Here is a 19,884-nt window from a genome sequence, read left to right on the forward strand (position 1 = left end):
GACTAGATAGCTAGGGCTCCTGTGGTGGTGGTGGGCTAATTAAATTAATGAAAGATGCTTTAAGGGGTTAAGGGACACATCAAAGTTTTGAGTCTGATCGACTGCACTCATTTCGACAATGACTGCAGCAGCTGATTTCAGTTTCCAATATTACCTGCAAGCTCTGTAACACCATTATATTATAATTACTTAAGTACTAAACACTGAGAAAAGTGTCACCAAGAATTATAATTAAGTCGAGAAATCAGTTCATTATAAATCACGCATTGGTAGTTGTTGCGACTTGCAACTTGCATGCATGTGATTCAGACTCAGTTTGCCGTTTATATGTGTACGTATGCAGAGATAGAGAGGTGCATGAGTTCGTAGTAGTTCTATCTACCATTCAACATGAATTACTATCTATCTAGAAGCCTATACATTAATAACCACACAATTAGGTCAACATTTAAACTTAGTAATATTTTCATTTTGCCTATCATATCAATACTTCTATCTACCTTTAAATTATATGTATATATTCTCTATCTGACCTATTTTACCTATTTTCTTCTTAAGAATGTACGGTATACGAACTCTCAATCTAATTTCTTATTACTTCATTTGATTCGGTTCCATGTTTTGTTTTTTTTTTCTCTTGCTGTTAACTTGTTCCTTCTGGTTGTCTCTGAGGCTTCATCAGCCTTCTAGTTTCTTAATACATTTGGTTACTTTATCATTATTTCTAAAGAAAAAGAAGAAGAAGAAAACCAATTATAAGGGCCAACGAATCGCATTTGAGTATATCTCACAGGCTAAGCTTTAAGCCGTAGACCTTGATTACAAAAATGGACCATATTTGATCGACAGTGAAACTAGTAAAAGCCCATCTGAACTAGGCCATATGAGATTCCACCACTGTGCGGCATAATGTGTTATTTATATTTTGTTAAAGCGGATATGGGACCAGAAGTCATAGGCCTTTTTCCTTTTTCCTAGTGCTCTGTTTTCTACACTAGTGATTCATTCCCCTTGCCTTGCCCTTGCTTGTTACTTGCAGCCTAGTCTCACAATCTCATTGCTCTTTTTTCTACCGTACTAATGTATAGTTGCCCTAATAATTTACTGATAGGAGGAGCTACATAAAAAATGTACCTTATCCAAATTGTTGCCCTCGAAGAACAAATGACGACCAAAGTTGGATCTTAGTTTTTAGGTTATTTGAAGTTTGACCCAACATACATATTTAAGTTATAATCTGACTCGATTTGAAATATGACAACTAAGCAAGTAATAAACAAGTAATTCCAGTATTGAAGATGCATGGTACGTAGCGTAGGTGGTAGCTAGGGTACTAGTCTCTAACAAGTAATTAAGTATATCAAGTATTAACAAAGATTAAATTCAATTTCTTAACAAAACAAAAAGGGTAGTGTTATCACGGACTAACCACGTTAATGAAAAGCCTAATCATACAAGTAGGACCGACCTACAAAACGATGGGCTTGATAGAAAAATCACATAATCTCTCACAAATAAATAATCGTAGGGCAGACATTAATTGGAAGATACATAGCCTTTTTTACTCGTTAATTAACTTCATTACTTAAATTTCATGAAATGGACAATATTAATTGTACTCTAATCTTGGAAAGAATTCCGATCTTGTCACTCTGCATCAGCATTAATTAGCCCTCCTATATCTTCTTTATCTTCTTCCTGCTGCTTGGAAACTCTTCCTGGTTATTGTCACAGAATTCAGTCGTTGAGTCTATGCGCATTTCATGATGATTTTTTTTGTCATGACTCGTGATCGTGAACCATCCATCATTTTCAATCTTGACTTGAGACCATGTCCATTGAATTAAGTACACTGTATATAGATATATCTTTTATGATGATTGAAGAGCAACATTTGAATAAAAAGATGTGGGGGTGGGAGGGTTGAAACTTGAATTAATTATCATTTAGTTAATATTGGTGATGATGGTGGTGAAGGAGGGTAGGTAGGTAGGAGTGGGAGATGATATTAAACTTTTGCCATCTAACTAACCATAACAAATTAATACAGTCTCTCTCTCTCTCTCTCTCTCTCTCTCTCTCTCTCTCAGTGTGTTATGTGTTAGGAATTAATGTGTCCTTAACTAACTAACCAACATGCTGCATGGAATGGAATCCCATCTACCCTCAATCCCTAGCTTTTTGCTTAATTTGCTTGCTTCATCTCTCTCTCTCACTCTCACGCATGGACACAAACATATACACACATGCATCTGAAGGTCAATGCCTGATAGATAGGTAAGGTAACTTCATTTGCTAGCTACATCTATACATGCGCGCATGGTGTGATCTCTTTGAGTAGCAATTGCTGTATATATAAAGCAATTGAATCCCACAGTACAAGAGTCTTCCTCTCCTTGATCCCACTCCATAATCTTCTGCTTTAATTAGTTTCCATAATTAGTCTGATAGCTTTCTAGCTATATATCATATCATCGTATGTCGATATCAATCGGTGAGTGATTTCCATGCTAAACCTCGTCAAGTGAACAGTTCTCTTTCAGGTTATATCTTTATCTCGTTGTCTGTTCGACCTTGAACTTCAACTTCATTTTTATTATTTATATGCATAATCATTCATTCTGAATCTGCACTGCACCCTTTCCCTGTCCACACACACTCACGAAAACAAACATATATAAATGTATAGCCGCCGGTCCGATAGATCGAAATCAAGTTTAATCCTCTGCATTTTATAACACCGATTGAGTAAGTAGAGATCTCAAGCAGTTGTAGGTCATAAATCGGAAAGTAATTATTTAGTGGTAATAAGCTTATAAGCTGAGATCAAGGTCAAACAGGCAACAAAGTTGAGGTATTAGTAAGAACTGTTTGCTTGATGGGGGCTTTGTATGGACATCAACCTCCTCATTCCTTCGTTTTCTCCAACGTTAACCCCATCTGGTATGTCATCTCTCTCTCTCTCTCTCTCTCTCTCATGAAACAGCTAGCTAGTGATATATGATATATGGTTGCACTGCTTATATACTTTTGAAAAGAAAAACACACAAAAATTTCCAGTCTCTGTCTCTTTTGTTAACCTTAAACCCAGGGCTTGGAACGATTGGGCCAACCCGAAGAATTTGATGCAAATCATTGATCAATACGATACAGATAAGGAACAGGCCCAGAATGGCCCAAGCCTGATAAGTGGTGCCCCCACCCCAGGCAGCAGACATCAAACCGATTGATATTGAGTTGAGAACAATTGGGCGAGGAAGGACACAAGAAAAACCGATTGATTATTTTTGTTTTTCTTAATGAATACTAGTGTATAGTTAACATAGATTCCTTGTAATTTGTAAACATAAAGATGAAGTAGACCTTATGCCAAAATAGTTAATATGAAATTCAAATCAAGTACAATATGTGTTGGGAGAAGTATTTCAAAATAGAACACAAGTACCATCAGTGGCGGATGCAGGAATGACCACTCATGGGGTCATAGTGTAAACTACCTAATAAATCTATAACCTATAATCAAAGTTCAAACCATCAATTTCATCTAAATAATTACGAATTTGATTTCAATTTAATTAAATATATCATACTTCAACATTAATTTAGGCTTAGGGTTTAGAAATTAGAACTTAGTTGAATTGAATTGTAAACTTTCACAAAAATAGTGGCGGCAACGGGAACGGCTGGTGGTGAACGGCAGCTAGCACCCTTGGCGGCGGTGGCAAGGGAGGAGATGGTGGTAGAGGTCTTGGGGAGATTGGGGTTAGGGAGGATAAATATGAAAATTTGGAGTTTTCGGGTCTGTGTGTTGTTAAGAAGCTGCAACCCGTTTTTTTATTTTTTATTTTTTTAAGTCCTAGACCAAAACGACGTCGTTTTGGCTAGGTCATTTTAAAAAAATTGCATTGCCCAAAACGACGTCGTTTTGCAAAGCAGTTTTTTAAATAAATAAAAAACAGAAAAGAACCCCAGCCACCGAAGCTTCTTCTTCTCCATGGGGTCATTTCCATGGCTTCCGAGGGCAAAAACCAGTCCCTAACACTAAAGTCCAGATCTGCCATGGGGTCGTCTGACCCCATTGACCCCATGGTGGATCCGCCTCTGAGTACCATAAGCATAAGTTAACCAACCAACTTCTCCTAAACATGAAATGATATTGAAAATAAAGACACCTTACAAACTCTACTCTCTTTTTTTAGGCGCGTCTATCATGATATGTCTCTCATTACCATCAAATTTGAATCAATTTATTATGTGTTATGGCATACGTCTTGACCTTTTTCAAATTCTCTATCCATGAGAACCCAACCACATGAACCTAGCTAAACCTATAGATTTTCAATTAGGTCTAATTCTCCATCTAAACACAAAATTCAAATAGAATAATTAAACACACTTGAAATATGAATATCACTTCCTTTCTTAATATGTGTTTGTTATCCATGGACAATTCGTTATGACTTAAACAGACGTTATGTCTATATTTATTGTCAAATTTAAATCAAACCATTATCAACTACGAAACGTCTCTTGACTTATATAGTAATTTCTTACATTTGAGAACATGTTAACCCTGGACTCATACGATGATAAACTAGGCTCCGTTTGCCTCGTGAACATTAAAAGTACACTCAAAAATAAAAACATTTAGCAACATCACTTAGTTTTTGACAAGCGTCCATCATGCACTAAATCTTCTATTTGACTCAAATAGACATTTAGCAACATCCCTTCATTTTTGACAGGCTAAAAGTCACTTTTTTTGGTGAAAACCAAGGTATCCCCCGCGCGATTGCGGGGACTAACCCTCGAGGTACTGTCGGGCGCAAAGCGGGGACCTCTCCCAACAAAGTCTGCTCTATTCGCAAGCGCCTGGGATCGAACCCAGGACCTCTTGTTTAAAGGATCCAAGCCCCTTCCACTTGGACCAACTGGTCCCTGTAGTTTGGCACTTCAACCACTTTTGACCCTGTAGTTTTAATTTCGTCACTTTTAACCTTGTAGTTTCATATTTGGAGCAATTCAAGGACAATATTAAATTTCTATCAATTTATTTAACGGAGCAACCACATGCCTCTCACATGGAGGGGCAATATTGTCAGACCAAAACCCCACACTAAAAGCTGGTCTCTACCCCTTCCCCATGGCACGAAAATGGACAACCAAAATCTTAAAATCCTCCCTCCTTCACTATCCCAAATTCCCAGCACCTACCTAACCAATCTCTATCTCCTCCATCCCTTTCTCTCTCCCTACAAAGAACAACAAAGTGCACAAACGATCAAGTTCCCAAGTATGACAACATAAATGAAGGCATCAGTGGGTTAGTTTGTATTGGCCTGGTGCTGTTGCTGGGTAGCTTGTTTTCTGTGGTTTAAGGCATCTTCTTTTGGCTGATTCCGCCGTATTTTCCTTTTTCTCAGGGTTCTTCCTTTTTTTCTTTTTTCTGTAATAATTCTAATTTACCCCAAAAGAAAAAACATGAACAAGGGCATTCATATCAAAAGTCAAATCAGAGAAAAGGTAGCCACGTGAATTAAAATGATGTTGTAGTCTTCAACTTACCCTTGCATAAAAATATGGGGGCGAATATGCATCAAAGTGTGTGTGCTTGAAATCATAATACCATCCTTCTCCCATATATACTTTTACCTTTTCAAGGGAAAATGAAAGAATAACCATTAACTAAAAGCTTGTTATCAGACATGCTTTTTTTGCTGCAAGTGTAAGCGAAAGGGATGGAGGGAAATAGAAAGGGATGGAGGAAATAGAGATTGGTTAGGTGCTGGGAATTTGGGATAGTGACGGAGGGAGGATTTTAAGATTTTGGTTGTCCATTTTCGTGCCATGGGGAAGGGGTAGATACCAGCTTTTAGTGTGGGGTTTTGGTCTGACAATATTGCCCCTCCATGTGAGAGGCATGTGGTTGTTCTGTTAAAGAAATTGACAGAAATTTAATATTGTCCTTGAATTGCTCCAAATATGAAACTACAAGGTTAAAAGTGACGAAATTGAAACTACAGGGTCAAAAGTGGTTGAAGTGCCAAATTACAGGGACCAAAAGTGACTTTTGGCCTTTTTGACAAGCGTCTATCATGCACTAAATCTTCCATTTGTCTTAAATAGACGTTGCGCTTATCTTTACCATCAAATTCGGCTCTCAAATAGACGTTGCGCTAATCTTTACCATGAAATTCGTATCAAGTCATTATGTCTTATGACCTGTCTCTCTTGACCTTTAGTTAGCTCTCTTTCACTTGAGAAGACAATAGCTAAGTAATTCTAAAGATTATAAATTCAATTTTCCTTGAAAACATCGCCAGGCTTTACCTTTCTTTCACTTACTGGTCCGTGTGTAGTGCAGTCTGATATAGATAGTTTCAGAGCTAAGTACTTCCACTGTTGCCAATTTGTACTTCCTTTCTTTTTCCTTTTATCTTGTTGGTTTATGGTTCATGTCTATCTGTTAATTATATATGTCGATTTTGTTCATGTTGGTCGCTAGTTAGAAGCAAAATATTGTAGTTTAAGCAAGCATATATCAACCATATTCGACATATTGAAACTAAAAAGAGAAGGGCTTTATTTATTTCTATTGAAATTAAAGGCAAATTAAAATAGGAGAGAGAGACTTTATAATTAAGAGTGAGAAACACCCACCCTAGCTGGCTACACATAATTAACATTCTTAATCTATAATAAAAACTTAATTAAAGACACATTAACAGGGTACACTCTCATCCTCATTTATTCATTAAATTCTTGCACTAATGATATCTCATGAACTTCTTTTTCCTTGATTCACCATCACTTCACACATCATCACCACTTGATATCTCCAGTTGTATGATATGATTGATTATATGGAAATTAACGCTGAGCTAGCTGATCAGCGCCTCCTGTTTGCTGGTTCCTTCTGGGAGTTGAAGTAGACGGTGGAAACAGGCAGTCCAAGGTCGAGCTGCGCAGAGAAAAACCGAGTGTTGAAGTGCGCACGAGAGGATGGCTGCTCCACCAGCCCCATCGGACCCTTCTGCTGAAACAGCACCAGAATGTAGCGGTGAATTCCCACTGGTGGCCTCGGACCCACGTAAGCCAGTATCTCTTTCCCTGCAACAATAAATTAATAATTAGTATCGAGCTCCAATTAATATTATTTATTCTTGTTGCTATGTATTCATTATTCACCCAAAATAGCTCAAACTTGAAGAAGTTGGCGTTGAAGTCCTTATTCGTGTGCTTCTAATTGCACTGCCCAGAAACACAGACATCGTGCCACGTGTAACCGACGTGGTAAGCGGTTACTACCACTTCGACAAGGTAACCTTGACAAGTGGCACATACGTGTCAGTAATTGGGTACGTGTTCCTGGGATTAACCACGTGTCGTCTTTGCTATTCAAGGACAACAACACCATTTAGGAAGAAATTTTAAACTAATTTATTCGATATTTATTTTTGAATGAAGGAAAACGATTTTAATTAAAATTAAAATACTAATTTTGAAGTAAATATAATAAGGTAGAGAAATTGGAAAGGGGGATTGCTGCTGCAGGACACGTGGTTACGCAAAATTGTAATATCAAATTTGGGCAATTTTGCGGCTATTAGTGACAGATGCTCTAGAGGTATAGGAGTAGATGCATGTTTTTCGAGAATATGGAGGGGACATCCAATGATGTGATGTAACCCTGAACATTTTGATGGATTTTATGAAACAATCTGAAAACGTTCGAAGCCGAAGACATGCATGTTTCTGATTTTGCCTGGAAATGAGCCTTTCGCCAGAGATTCTTTCTTTGACGACTGTGTCGACTGTGAAGAATGGAATAATACCTCTGCACGACTTTTCAGCACAAACGGGTTTAATCATGACTAAAAACTTGTTTTATGTAATATTAAAGTTTGTTTATGGGGATTATATGAAGAAGCCTTGTTACAGCGTGCATGCAAAGCTGCAACAACAAAGTAAAGATTTTACCTCTAACAGGGCTTGTTCCTGCAGGGATATCAGCCACGATCCTGAAACCACAAACAATAATGTGCATCAAGTTTTTGACAACGCCATTAAGGAGATGGAAGGAAAAGTAGTGAGATCAGTGAAAATTAAGCAAAACATAATCCATGCAAAGAGAAGAAGAAAGCTGACCAATGGACCCACTCCCTCATGCTCGGCTCACTCGGGCTCGGAGCATCAGGGTCAGTCATCACCTGCATGAACAAACAACAAAGGTGTTTTAAGACATATAGAAATTGAACATATAAAAACTCTCTCTCTCTCTCTCATGTCATGCATGGAAAAGGATCAAATTGATCTAACGGCTCTCGCAGCCACATACATATATTCAATTAATCACATACAAACAGAAACACAAAGGGTTAAAGAGATGAGAGACCAGAGTGTAGAGCTCGCCGGGCTGACCAGAGACTGTGATCTTGGGGGGGTTGATGGCCATGGAAGGTTTGATATCGCAGCCATTGGTGACATGCTTGGACCCAAAGTAGACAGACATGTTCACAGTTGGGACAAACATGTCCACCACATCTCCGATCACTCGCCCAACAACGAGAGGATCAACGGAGGCAGCCATGAGGAGGGAAGGAAGAGAGAGTAAAGAGGAAGAAGAAGCTAAGAGCGCTAAGCAAGACTTGCTGTGGTGCGCAGAGGGCAGAGGAGGGGTAGGGTTTATATAGGAGAGTAAAAGTGAAATGGGCCCTCTTGGAGTATGTGTATACTATGGTACATGCATAGGCCATCAAAAAGCATCGTGAAGCAGAGAGCAACACGTGTACAGCCACTCTAGATGTGAAACCACTATTTCCTTGTTTCAGACCATCCAGATGGCCGAATCATCACCGTCCGTTACAACCCACCACCGTACACATGTATTAGCCAACAGTACAGAACCCCCCCCCCCCCCCCCCCCCCCATCATGCAACCTCAAGATAAGCATGAACTCAGGTCAGGACAAACAGCTCTTATGGAGCCCACGGGAAAAATCAGTGGGTTTTTGAGAAGGGTACAGATTGTAAATGTGAGCCGCGCTGCACCACAGCACAGCCTTCTTTGTCACTCCAACTGGGTGTGTTTTTGTCTTTTGTATATTCTGTAAGGTCGCTGAAATAGGTAATGAAAATTTCCCGTCAGCAATGACCTGAAAGATTTTCCACAAAAATGTTTTAGAATATAATGGGGCAGTTTGAAAGACAATGGTGTGAGCTTAATACTGGAAAAGTAGATAATGGGCCCCCAGTTCTTCTGACAACAGGGCCCAACAGATTCTGACATACCAATAGGAGCATGTCAGGCAGTGGCATATTGACATAGACAAGGGCTTCGGTCTAATTTAGGCAGGCAGGCCAAATCAGCCAGGGTGAAAATATGCCTTCGACTACAAACTTTTTTTTTATTGTAAACCCTCAAGTTCTAGATTTTGTAGCACCGTTAATTTGCACTGTCAATTTTATAGCTTTGTAGTTTAAGTGGTTAAGAGCATTTCATGCACCGAAATCTCAAATTAAAAAAAAAACTCTCTTTTTCTTGAAACTTCTTCCTCCTTCAACCCAAAAACTTTCCTAAAGCTACTGCAAACTTTTTTGAATTTAGGGGGTTTCCCTTGGATTCATTTTCTTTCGGCTACTAAATCAGGCTTCTCTCCCTCCCATTATGTTGTGGAGAGTTTTTCCCCCAGTTTTTTGCTGGGATTTTGTTTCCTTGCCTTTTGGCAAGCTTTTGTCTACCCCCTAGGCTTTTAGGGGCTGTTTCTCAGCCTTTTGGGCTGATCTTGCTTGATCTTGGTAGATCTCCACCTTTGCCCTTTTGTTGTATGTGCTATTGAAATTTAAGGATTTGGTTGAGCTTTTCTAAGATCTTTTCCATGGAAGTGGAGTTGATGAATTTGTTAGGATCGACTCCTTTGATTTTGTGGGATCGTGAGGGGTTGCTTGAGATACTGTGACTTCCTTTGAATGTCAAGGTGGAATTTGAGTGGTAATTGCTCTTTCATTTTTTGGTGTTTCCAATCCCAAGGATACTTTAGAGTTGTTTATTCACACGATCTCTATTTAGCACTAGTTCCTGAGTTCTTATGGATCCTGTCATCTTCACCGATCCTAATATCACTGGACATCGATCAAATAAATGTGATACAATATATTTTCTATTACAAAAGTATAAAATATTGATTGACAAAATAGTCAGGCACGTAGTGTAATAAACTTGACCAGTGGGAATTTTACACTTATCTTATAAAACCACTATAACAGAAGGGAGGTAGTGCGATGCACGATCGATTTTCATTTTTAAGGTTTGGAAATGAATAACAATTCAAGGTTTTGACTGTCGTCATTGGAACTAGACAAGGCCGAGCACGCAAGATATAAGGCTTGACATAACACTTATTGGGCCATGTCTAAAGCTAAAATGGGCGTTAATTGTGCCAGGCCCGTGTGTGAGAATTCAAAGCATAGGAACCTTACCCCCAGCCAAGCCCAGCCCACCATGTAAATGGATCGTACGAAAATAACAAAACCAAGTGAAATAGTTTGCTCAAGTTTATTTACGAAGGGACTTGTCAGGACTTGTAGCTTAAGTGGTTAAAAGCCGTTACCATTGTACTGTTGTCATGTGTTTCCTCCCTCAATACCGCTTGTGTATGTATATATTTTTAAAGTTTATTTAGATGTTAGAACTTTGCTAGGTTGTTCCAAGTAATATCTACTTGATCGTCAAACTGAATTTCGGGTAGGGTCTACCCATGCTTATTTTTTTTTGGTTGGGTTACATATGCTACTGATTTTTAACCAAACTCATTTTGGGAATTAGAATGATAGGGGAGAGAATGGAATTTTGGCGTTTTGTATGCAATACTATAAAAATAATGTCTCAATCTCCATACTGCTGGCTGGCTCAAATCCTTACCTTTCTGCTGCTGCACCTGCATACACAAACCATAGAAGATAAAAGGCCCCTTGTTAGGAGATGTTGACATTTCATAAACTTCCCGTGAAGAACACAACTGTCACAAAATAATGCCGCCAAACAAGTTACATGCAGCACCTATAATTTGTCTCTTCAAAACAAAACAGCAGCGCTTTGAGACATGTTAGCAGAGGCCACGTGAGATGTTTTTGGGCAAAAATCCTCCCTATTTTTAGAGAATCACAGAAAAAAAACCTTTCAATTTTAGCAGAGCACATCAAGTATCCAATGCATGGGGCAAGCAATTGGTCATGTCATAAAACGTAGAACAGTTACAGAGTACAAAAGAATACACAAATCTCATGGACCACGGTTCATAAATTTTTGAACAGCAACCTGCTTAGCCCTGAACTAACTTTGGATGGAGCATAGGGTAAGCTGCACAAACAACAAAGAAAGTGACAAGACGCAGAGAGAGATGGAAGCTGCAAGGATTCTGGATGAGGAACTATCAGATATTTCAGAAGAATCGACGGCTAGAGGCATTCCATCACTGTTGAGAGTGCACGATTGAGGATCGGAGCCATCGGCGCTTACCATGATGGCCCGGAACACAGATGTAACTGTGTGGATGTAAGCCGTTCGATTCTTAGCAAGTAGCCATGTGAGACCCATCAGCTGACAATCTTTGTTGTGCATTTTGGTGGTCCTGTCCTCTAATTTGCTTGAATTGAAAGTCTTCTTCTTGTTAAGCTGCATAACATCAATTTCCCAATTAGAATTTTAGAAGAAGCAAATGAAAGAGATGGTCATCTCATTGATTGAGCAAACAAGGGTTTGGTGCATGAAGTTTAATGCACTAACTAGTAGGTGCAATATCAAATCAAATTCATGCTAGCACGCATATTTGTCGATGCACATTAAACTAGAGCCTTCAAGAGTCATCAATATTCCAAATGAATAAAAGAAGCTAACCGATCTCCATCCCAACCAACAGCATACCAGAAATTAATAAGTATACTCACTCACTTCACCAGTCATTTCTTGTTGTGCTCATTTAATAGTAACAGTACCGACTCTCACTATTTGTTATATATATCTAGCATGCAAATGTAATACACTTGCTCTCATGGCGCGTCCAGGGTTATGGTACAAGTTTTAGCAAAAAAAGTAAAATGAGCATAAGCACTTTCCTAATTAGCAAGCATGGAACTTTGGAAGAAGACCTAGAAGAAACCCTTTATCAGATTCTTCTTCTTCTTCCTCTTCTTCAATTTGTGGAAATCAAAATAAATAAATAAAAAGTGATGGATTTACTTACAACTATAATTTTAAAAAAATTCAAACAAAGATAGAAACTTTGCAATTTGAAAGAAGAAAGGATTTACTTACAAGGTAGAGGCTTTTTAAGCATTTGGAGCAGCCACCAAGACCCGGAAATCCACTGCTGCTCAAGCAATTTCTCTCTAACCGCTTCACGCTCGCATCGCCAACAAGTTTCCCCCTTTGGTTCACTGAAAATGCCTCAGGACAACTCAAAGGGTGCAATCTTATCCCACAATAACAATACACCACATCACACGTCTCATTTGGCTTGATCAGTTCTATTCCTCTGGTTTTCAGCGCCTCGCCCAGGTCCTGAACGCAAGTTTCTGAGTCATCTGGCAGCAATGGCGGGTCATAAGTGGTGTTGCTGTGACCCGCCGCTGCTGGGCCCACTCTGCCGCCTCTGCCGAGGGCGGTGGCAGAGTAGGCATCATAAAGCCACGCCGCAAGCACAGGGCAGCACCTGCTGTGCTGCAGCTTCCCTAAGGAGTCGCCTTTTGTGGCGGAGCATGCGGACTTTATGCCGTGAAAGAGCTCATTTGGGAGGTGGAGCGGGCACCCGGCTATGTCAGATTGTTCTGGGAATGCAGGGATTGTAGCAGCAGGGGGATATGGAGTTCGGGTTGGGAGGAATGACGACTGGACTGGGGATGGGGCCGGGTCGGGTATGGGTGAACCCGGGAAGGCAGGGAAGAGAGTGAAGAGGAAGCAGAAGATGGTGAAGAACGGTGGGTTTGCTGGGGACATTGGAAGAGAGGACAGGCCTTCAGCCTTGTGGGTTTGTACTTTTGGTTTTTGGGTTTTCTTTTTTCTGTACAAACAATAATGGTGTGTGTGGGGAAGGGGGTGGGGGGGGTGTTTAGAGGCACTTGAGGAGGAGGGTGATATAAATGAAAGAAAAGTAATGTCTGTTAGTGGTGGGTGTGTGTAGGAGCAGATGAAAGTGAGCAAAAAAGAAGGGGTGGGGTTGGGACTGGTTTGGCTGTTTGCTAGTTTTTTTTTTGGTTTTTTTGGTCGAATGCTGTTTATAATTGTAGATCTAACTTTAGCACTGTGCTATTTGTGCCAGTATCTATACAATGTGGATAAAGTTGGTGACGATTAGCAAAATAGTATCATGAACAAATCATTCATAGGGAAATTAAGTTTGCTTTACGAGATTGCAATTTGCAAGTACGAGTTAGGTCAGTTATTCATAGTAGTGAATTTGTTTCTTTGCATCCAAGTGAATTCACTTTCATTTATACCATCGGAGATTCGGATGTGTGTATATATAAAATAAAATAAAATATCTTTACGAGGCTTAGACGTCTATGTATCTCATGTGTAAATAACGTTCTAAACCCTAAAGTCAAGAAAGCATTTGGGTTCCCAAGTCTAGCAACAAATCAAACATGCTTAAATAACTCATAGGCTAATAGAAAATTCATCGATTTTGAGTATTTGTGTGCAACTTTTTTCTTTCATTCCTCTCCCCCCTTTCACTAATGTAATTCATCAACTGGGTTATCACCCACTAATAATTTGTTATTACCTAGACGACACTGAGAACCTTGGAAAGACGAAAGTAACGATTCCATCATCTTTGACTGTTCTCCAAGCCTTAGGAAAGCGAGAAGTTCGAAGCCTAGGTATTATTTTAACGCAGTGGAATCGACTTTAGACATAAAGCACAAGAGTCATTGTTGCCCTGCAGAAAGTGAACAAAAGACTTCTCACACTAGGAACTTTTCAAGTTATCTTTCTTTGCTGTGCTTTCATTATTTGGTTCATTTCCAGGTTGGTTGGTTCTAACTTTGCCATTCATTTGCCAAATTGTTGTGTAATTAGCTAACTGTTTATCTTCTTCTGCCTATGTCCAAGTCTTGATAGCTGATACTGAACCTCAAACTTAATAAAATACAGGATCAGTTCAGAGACTCAAAGGAAAAGGGTATGCCGTAAAAACAGTATAGCTCTTGGAATGGGTGGTAGTCCGTTTATGAAAAAGACCTCTGCGCCCATGCTAGCTGATGGCAAGAATACCAGCAAGTATGAGATTAGAGCCGGTTACAGCCAAGCTGAAAGCTTGAGCAATATTAGTTATACCTGAAAATCCACCACCATAAAAAGAAAATCTATCGGAGAGCCTTTTCCAAGCAAGTTGGGCATGATGTCTCACTGCACTTCTCGCCGGAATGACCGCGAAACTACTGGAATAATTTATCTGGTAAAAACTGTTGGCGGTATTGTACACTGAGAATGGGGTATTTCCTCTAGCAGGAAACGTAGTCCCTGTAGAATCTATGTTGGGGAAGACGGAGGCCAACTCTAACAATTGTCCCATACTTGTCCGCTTCATATTTCAAAAGGAAGAGCACCAACTATAAACAATTACGCCAATTCCAGTGTATCACCCAAATTATAGCGATTGAATCATCAGAAAATAAAAAATCCGCCTAGGCGGGTCTAGGCGGTTTTTTTTTTCTTTTTTCTTCTTCTTCTTTTCTTTTTCTTTCTGACTTTAAAGAAAACCCTCAGGCTGTCGCCTCCTTTACCCTACTCCAGCAGCCTCACCATCCCCAGAACCTAGCAATTTACTTTCACATTCCCTCTCCTCCATAACCACAAAGTGAGAGAGCCAAATGGCTGTTCTTCAAGACCAGAAACAGAGGTCCTCTTGCCCACCAACATCCAAGGTCCACTCTTTCTTTCTCTCTCTAAGATATGTTTACGGTTTTGCTGGCAAACTGAGTATTTGACTCTTTTATAATTTATTTAGGAAGAATTCTTCATCTCTCACTCAGTCACTGATGACTAAAAGCATTGTGACTAAAATCTGTTTAGGTTGTTTCTTTTAAAATATTTGATAGGGTTTTGTGTTTTGATTAGTTGATTAGGAATGAAAGTGCTATTGCTTTAATATTTCAATGTAAGTTTGTCTAAAAAACAATTTTCAAACTTTTACACAATGAACCTATGGCCTAAGAATTCTGAATCCGCCACTGCTTAGACATGTACCGTAGGCGCAATACGAGTTGCACGCGTATGTAAAAGCCTCTCTCTCTCTCTCTCTCTCTCTCTCTCTCTCTCTTTTATATTTTGAAAGCTGCTGCTTCTTTCTTTTTGTATGATATCTTACTTGTCGTTTATAAATGAAATTACGATTACTATTGTTATTGTAATTATTGAAGGGAAGGAAAGGGCTTTGAAAAGAGAGGAATTAAAGATTTATTTTATACCAGAAAGGACATATGTTAAAGATCACTTTATCATCTTATAATTATTCTAAGTTATGCAACCATTTGGTATTCTTTCTTATTGAAACAAAAAGACCAAAAAAAGTCGATCCTAATTCCTGTTCTGTTTGTATTGGCAAGCACATCAGCCCCTTTTGTTAATCAAAGATTCAAGACCATCCAGGGGAGGGGACTGGGGGACTGTCCTTTTTCCTTGGCTGCTTTGCTTTGAGATCCTAAAAAGCATATATGTATATGTATATGTATGTATACATACATCCAGTTTTTCAATTGCATAATCATGAGCAGAACATCATTCTTTTATCGTGATTGATTACTTTGTTGAACATGTTCCATGCATTTCCTTTGATTACCTTACCTTCACCCACCCACACCGCACACACAGAGGCAGAGATAGAAAGGCTCCATTAACAAACTCTAGCTAGACTGTAACCCCCAAAAGCATGTAGTTCTTAAGAGCTTGAGAGCCATTCTCATGTCTCAACAGAACTTCTACTAGAGCAATATCCAGATTTTTGCAATTCATTTCAGTGCATGTTTCTGGTCCATAATACTCAAGAGTACAAAACCCGTATATTATACAGAAAAAAAATAGTACAAAACCTCTATATTCACCAAAAAAAAGAAAAAAAAGTACAAAGCGTATGCTCACCTAAAGCTTTGCAAACACTAGGAAAAGTGTGGCTCCAGCCTACAGACTGGTGTGACAAAGTTTTGTTGACCAACAACACTTTGAGTTGTCTCTGCAAACACCTCAACATGAGGGAAGATCTTTAGGGGGAGGAAGCACACACTGAGATGCTCTTGGACCATTTTGGACAATTAAGCCTGAGGCAAGACCCCAGGAAGTATGCTCTTCAAGATGACAATGAATGAACCATACTCCTGGGTTGTCGGCCTTGAATCGAATTGCAGCCCATCCTCCAGTTGGAACTGCCACTGTGTTTCTTTCTGGAGGGTCAATTAGATTGTATTTTGCTGGATCCTTGGCAACATTGAAGTTCCCAAACCCCCTACCGACTATGAAGAAGTTGTGGCCATGGATATGAATTGGATGGTTCTCCACATTAAGAAAACTTGTACCCTGCAGCACAATTTCTAAATTTGTCCCATAAGGGACTTCCAAAATTTTTGTACCAAATTGAGTGTTCATGTTCTCTGATACTGTATCCACCCCTGTATAATCAAATGGCTTTAAAGGCTTTTCTGGGAAATCAGTGGAGTACTCATTGTTTCGGAGTTTGTTGTAATAAGATTCCAATATTGACATGGAGGGACGGACAAAGGACAGGTTGTTCATTGAAGCAAAGAATCTCTTGCCTTCATACCCCTTGCAGGTTTTGTTAGCCGGACAGTCTTGAAGGTTAAGGCTTACAACTGTCACAACTCGCTTGTCGATAGTTTTAGGCACAGTGCATGGATACTGAGGGGATGCCAGGCTTCTGAGCTTGTCAGAAAATTTAGTCACAAACTTGGTGTCTTCCATTTTAGGAAGGTTGTATTTGTTTGGTTCAAAAGTGCTAGGCATCTTCTGCAGATGCTTAATGTTTTCAGTCACTGTGTTTTTGTAACGCAAGAAGCCAGCTGTGGTAGAATTATCGAAAGGAAAAATGGAAGTGAGATAAGGCCAGGCTGCCATTAGAAACGTGCCAGAGGAGTCAGGAACTTGATTTGCAGTGAGCAGAACATTGGTAGTTTGACCAGGAGCTACCATAATGGCTGTGGCTGTGAATGGTTTGGTGTACACTGCATCAATCTCCACAACCGTTAATGTGTGGTTAACCACAGCGAAGAAAAGCTCATCATTGAGTGCTGCATTGATGATTCTAAGCAGGTAAGTTTTGCCACGTTCCACTGTTTTGATGAAGGTATCTGCAAAATCAATCATGTACTAATTAGTACAATCAGTTTTGATGAATTATAGACTATATTGAAGATTTTTGTCTCTTCTAGTTGGAACTTTAGTTAGAACTATGGAATGTGCTGCATAATTGTAAAGTGCAATCATGTAGAAAAGAGAAAAAAAAAAGTGGCGGAAGATTAATTCTTGGATACCTTTGTTGGAGCAAGGATAGAATGGTCCTGGCAAACCGTTTATGGTATAAGCATCTGAACTATTAGGCCCACCTCCATACTTCATCATTTCATTTTCCACTTCATCTACATCTCCATTCCACCATTCACCTGCGATCAAACATGTGAACAATTCAAGATACAGAGGTGAGAGTGAGAACAGAGCTTTCATGATCAGAATTACCAATAGAAAATCAGAAAACAAAGATGTATGGTTCAAACAATGAAGCGTTTTGATGTTATTACCAAATATAATGGGGAATTCATCTTGAATTGGAGCTGAAAATGGAAATGGCATCCGCGGATGGATGATAAAGGCGCCATAAACAGAAGCTCGTTGCCAAGCATAATGTGCATGCCACCAAAGAGTGCCTCTTTGGTATTGTACAGTGAACTTGTAGGTGTAGGACTTGCCACCTCTTATGGGACATTGTGTGATATAAGCTGGACCGTCTGCCCATCCTGTTCTTAGTTGCCTTATACCATGCCTGTCATAATTAGCAACAAATCAGTTGTTTCTTAATTAACAAAATTAGTGTCCAATACCAATACAATCACAGATTCACAATTAGTATTTATTGTAATCAAACTCACCAGTGGATGGTGGTGTTGTCTGCAATGTGATTAGTCACCTTAATTTCAACATTATCACCTTCATGGACAGCAATGGTTGGCCCAGGATACTCTCCATTCACTGTTAGAAGTGGCTTTGTGCTGCACAAACGGGTTACATTCTTCCACTCAACCTGAAAACCAGACCACAATTCAAGCTTTCAATTTCATACTCTGATTTCTATTGGTGATCACAGAATGCAAGAGAGACAAAATTTGACACTCTCTACTCTAGCTTACATTAAATTGAAAGCGTCGGGTTGTTTGCGAAAAACCAGATGGTAAAGCCCCAGCAAGTATCATTAGCATCACCACAAATAACCCATAATGCTGGATTAAACACTCCATAACTAGAACCTCAAGAGCAGCCTTGGGAGTCACTCAGTATATTGCATGCCCCAATTGAGTTTACCAAACTTTCATGCAAGCCCCCCCTTTTATATACATGCCTAACTTCTATTGGGTTACTTGATTTTTTATTGATTAACATTGACATATACTAATAAATTTATGTAGAGACAGATTTTGTGACGCTAGATGGGTAGGTGAGGAGAGGCAGCAGACAATGAACATGTCAAAATGAGTTTTCAAAGGGTAGAAATTTGTTCGAAAGCTTGGCTGCTATAGTTCATAATTATGTGTCGAAAACCTTTATCTATCAAGAAGAGGAGCCGACCAATATGGAATCTCTCTCTCTCTCTCTCTCTCTCTCATTATACCAGGAGTCTAGTCTTAAATATTAATTGTGGGATTTGTCATCTTTTAATCAACCCTGTTGTCAATTCCTTCACCAATTTTTGATTCTGATATATACGTATGGGTGGGTTGGTGGTGTGAGCTTTTTATTCAAGACAAACTTGGACTAACTCAGTAGTATCTTTGCATATCAGGAACAGCACAAAATCGTTGTAGTTCCCATGAGGTCAATGATTGGACTTGTTTGGACCACTGCAAACATGTGGCGAAGATCGAGAGACGGCAAGAGCAAGAAATCTTCAAGAGCAAGAAATCTTTAGGCAAATATATAAATTAATTACTTGCTCAGTCAGCCAGCCCCTTTTCACCAACTAAAGGTGAGCTAGCTAACATAAACTTCTTTTTCTCCAATAAAAATGGCAAGAATGAAGATAAGGGGGACCAAAACCAACTCATTACATATGCAAATTGATATTTGATAACCATTTGATTGGGATAGGCCATCAGGGCAAAGTGCTAAAGGAATCTATATGTATGGTGCTGGGGTTGGTTGAGTTTTCTAAACTGGTTTATTAATTAATTAAGCTACCAATTTTGAACAAAATAATAATTCTCCCTCCCCTACTAAAAGTAGTTAAATTCAGAGAGACGGGCCAGTGGCCCAATACTAACAACATCGATATTGTCCTCAACTTAACCATCTACAAAGTCCAGTGGGTGTGAGGTTTTATTACAAAATGCCTCGATGATATTAGTAGTAGAACCATTCATTATATCTTGTATTTTATCAAGTTTCCGATGTGGGACTTATATTTTTCAACGTAAGCCAAGTATTAAACAAGGCGGATGGCATTTTCTACAGAAGAGAGGATACAAATTGAGCTAAACAGCTTGTACTATTTTTCTGTCTTTTTCAATCCCATATATCTTTCAGACTTTTAGGAACATATATATATATATAGTTTAAGGCCAAAAACTGCCAAAATTTTACAGCCTAAGAATCCTAGCTAGCTAACAT

General features: G+C 39.2%; 3 protein-coding genes across 3 annotated transcripts; all 3 read right to left on the reverse strand.

Annotated features, from left to right (window-relative positions):
* Positions 1–6,559: 6,559 nt before the first annotated feature.
* E12A11 (PEBP (phosphatidylethanolamine-binding protein) family protein) lies at positions 6,560–8,671 on the reverse strand. Its single transcript, XM_021947485.2, has 4 exons — positions 8,396–8,671; positions 8,149–8,210; positions 7,981–8,021; positions 6,560–7,110 (listed from the first exon to the last, which is right to left on the reverse strand). Exons 1-4 carry the CDS (start codon positions 8,588–8,590, stop codon positions 6,890–6,892), a joined length of 519 nt encoding a protein of 172 aa, XP_021803177.1. The 5' UTR covers positions 8,591–8,671; the 3' UTR covers positions 6,560–6,889.
* A 2,542-nt stretch (positions 8,672–11,213) lies between these two features.
* LOC110747369 (GPI-anchored protein) lies at positions 11,214–13,186 on the reverse strand. Its single transcript, XM_021947563.2, has 2 exons — positions 12,313–13,186; positions 11,214–11,673 (listed from the first exon to the last, which is right to left on the reverse strand). The coding sequence occupies exons 1-2, from the start codon at positions 12,991–12,993 to the stop codon at positions 11,332–11,334; spliced, it is 1,023 nt and encodes a 340-aa protein (XP_021803255.2). The 5' UTR covers positions 12,994–13,186; the 3' UTR covers positions 11,214–11,331.
* Positions 13,187–15,839: 2,653 nt separating this feature from the next.
* Positions 15,840–18,750, reverse strand: LAC1 (laccase 1). The gene is made up of 5 exons (XM_021947332.2): positions 18,411–18,750; positions 18,153–18,304; positions 17,805–18,046; positions 17,541–17,669; positions 15,840–17,357 (listed from the first exon to the last, which is right to left on the reverse strand). Exons 1-5 carry the CDS (start codon positions 18,516–18,518, stop codon positions 16,240–16,242), a joined length of 1,749 nt encoding a protein of 582 aa, XP_021803024.1. The 5' UTR covers positions 18,519–18,750; the 3' UTR covers positions 15,840–16,239.
* Between the last annotated feature and the right edge of the window lie 1,134 nt (positions 18,751–19,884).

Source organism: Prunus avium, chromosome 5 (assembly GCF_965620075.1).
Source record: "Prunus avium chromosome 5, drPruAviu1.hap1.1, whole genome shotgun sequence".
NCBI lineage: Eukaryota > Viridiplantae > Streptophyta > Magnoliopsida > Rosales > Rosaceae > Prunus > Prunus avium.